This window comes from Colletotrichum chrysophilum, assembly GCF_026319265.1.
Source record: "Colletotrichum chrysophilum strain AFK26 chromosome Unknown scaffold_2, whole genome shotgun sequence".
In the NCBI taxonomy this organism is placed as follows: domain Eukaryota; kingdom Fungi; phylum Ascomycota; class Sordariomycetes; order Glomerellales; family Glomerellaceae; genus Colletotrichum; species Colletotrichum chrysophilum.
Window position 1 is genome coordinate 868,947 of NW_026517289.1, and position 2,343 is coordinate 871,289.

At 54.8% G+C, this 2,343-nt stretch overlaps 1 protein-coding gene across 1 annotated transcript; it reads left to right on the forward strand.

Moving 5' to 3' along the window:
• Positions 1-232: 232 nt before the first annotated feature.
• COL26b_000590 (uncharacterized protein) lies at positions 233-2,074 on the forward strand (the record flags this gene model as incomplete). Its single annotated transcript, XM_053173556.1, has 4 exons — positions 233-542; positions 599-800; positions 852-1,857; positions 1,916-2,074. 4 exons carry the CDS (start codon positions 233-235, stop codon positions 2,072-2,074), a joined length of 1,677 nt encoding a protein of 558 aa, XP_053042604.1.
• Positions 2,075-2,343: the final 269 nt, after the last annotated feature.

Genomic DNA, 2,343 nt, shown 5'->3' on the forward strand with positions numbered 1-2,343 from the left:
TAGACGAAGTTGGTGAGACTGGGTGCATCTCGTCCATGTCGTGATCGAATCTCGAATTGTATAAAGGCAAGTCAGATCTCCCGTCTGTTGATCCATTCCAGAACATCATCATCCGCTTCATCAAGCTTGATCTTCCTTCTCTCTCTTGCCTACGTTCGTTTTTGGCATTTGATCTTCGTTCTTTGAACATTCTCTCGTTTTCGACACTCGTTACTCGATTACACCAACAATCATGTACAAACACTCGCTTTTGGGGTGCGCTGCACTCCTCTTCCCTGCCTTGACGGCCGCCGCTCCCTCTCTCATCGAGAAGCGTCAAGACTGTGTCTTCGACTCTGCCACCAACCCTTCCTGCTGGGATGGCACCTACGATCTCAACACCAACTGGTACGAGGAGGCTCCCAACACCGGAGTCATCCGTGAGTACTGGTTCGACATTACCAACACCACCGCCGCTCCCGACGGTGTCGAGCGCATCGTCCTCGCCGTCAACGGATCCGTTCCTGGCCCTACCATCATTGCTGACTGGGGTGACACTGTCGGTAAGTCTAAAGCAGCAAGGACCAGCCTGCGAGTTCTGGTTGCTGACCACATTTAGTCGTTCACGTGAGAAACTCCATGCAGAACAACGGCACATCTCTTCACTTCCACGGTATCCGCCAGAACTACACCAACGAGGCCGACGGTGTTGCTTCCATCACTCAGTGCCCGACTGCTCCCGGCGACTCCATCACCTACACTTGGCACGCGTCTCAGTATGGCTCTTCTTGGTACCACAGCCACTTTGCCCTCCAGGCCTGGTAAGTTTTCCGAGTTCAATAGTCTCAAGACCCCTATCTGACAGATCCCAGGAACGGTCTCTTCGGTGGTATCATTGTCAACGGCCCTGCTTCCGCCCCCTACGACGAAGATCTCGGCACCATCATGCTCAGCGATTGGTTCCACCAGACCAGTGACGAGCTCTACCCCACCGCAGCCACCAACGGTCCCCCTACCGCCAACACCGGTCTGATCAACGGCACGGGCATGTACAACGGCGGCGGCTCCCGCTTCACCACCAACTTTGAGGCTGGAAAGTCCTACCGCATGCGCCTGGTCAACGGTGCCATCGACACCATGTGGAAGTTCATGATTGACAACCACACCCTGGAGGTCATCTCTGCCGATTTCGTCCCCATCAACCCTTACAACACCTCCAGCATCTCCATCGGTATCGGCCAGCGCTACGATGTCATCGTTCGTGCCAACCAGGCTACTGACAACTACTGGCTGCGCGCCGTCCCCGAGCTCACCTGCTCTTCCAACGAGAACACCCTCGACATCAAGGGCATCGTCCGCTACGACTCCTCCTCCACCGCCGACCCCACCACCGAGATCGGCACCTACATGGACAACTGCCTGGACGAGTCCATGTCTGACCTGGTCCCTGTTGTTGCTATCGAGGCCGGCCAGCAGACTTACGATGATACCCTCACTGTCGGTCTCCAGGTTGTCAGCAGCCAGTTCAAGTGGACCCTGAACAACAGCACCTTCCTTTCCGACTGGGGCTACCCTACTGTTGAGCAAGTCATCGACGGCAACGACACCTACTCCACCCAGCAGAACATCGTTCACCTCGACCAAGCCAACGTCTGGGTTCACTTCATCATCCAGAACCCCATTGGTCTCGCCCACCCCATCCATCTCCACGGTCACGACTTCTGGATTCTTGCCCAGGCCACCGGCACCTACGACTCTTCCGTCACTCTGCAGACCACCAACGCTCCCCGCCGCGATGTCGCCATGCTTCCCGCCTCTGGCTACCTCGTCATTGGTTTCTACACTGACAACCCGGGCACCTGGCTCATGCACTGCCACGTAAGTGATCCCTTTCATAGCACATGTTCTCACAACACTCGACTAACAATATTCACAGATCGGCTGGCACACTTCCCTCGGCTTCGCCCTCCAGCTCATCGAGCGCCCCGACGAGATCGGCGCCCTCTACAACCAGGACACCCTCAACAGCACTTGCGCCAACTGGAACGCCTACGCCCTCGAGGACTCCGTCCACCAGGAGGACTCTGGTGTCTAAACGCACCAGCCTTCACCACATCGCACACATCGCACATACGACACTCTCTCTCATGACGATATAACGTGAACATTTTCTTATGTGAATATTTCTTACTACAGGGGACGCTGCAAGGGGACGTGTAATTACGCAAGGAAGCACAGCACAGCAGACACATAATTTTTGTTTACTTATTGTACATAGTAATCCATAATGCTAAGCCTGTCATTGTTGTTATTGGAACACACTTTTGGATCTCACATCTGTCTTTCGCGATAAAGTCACTTCTG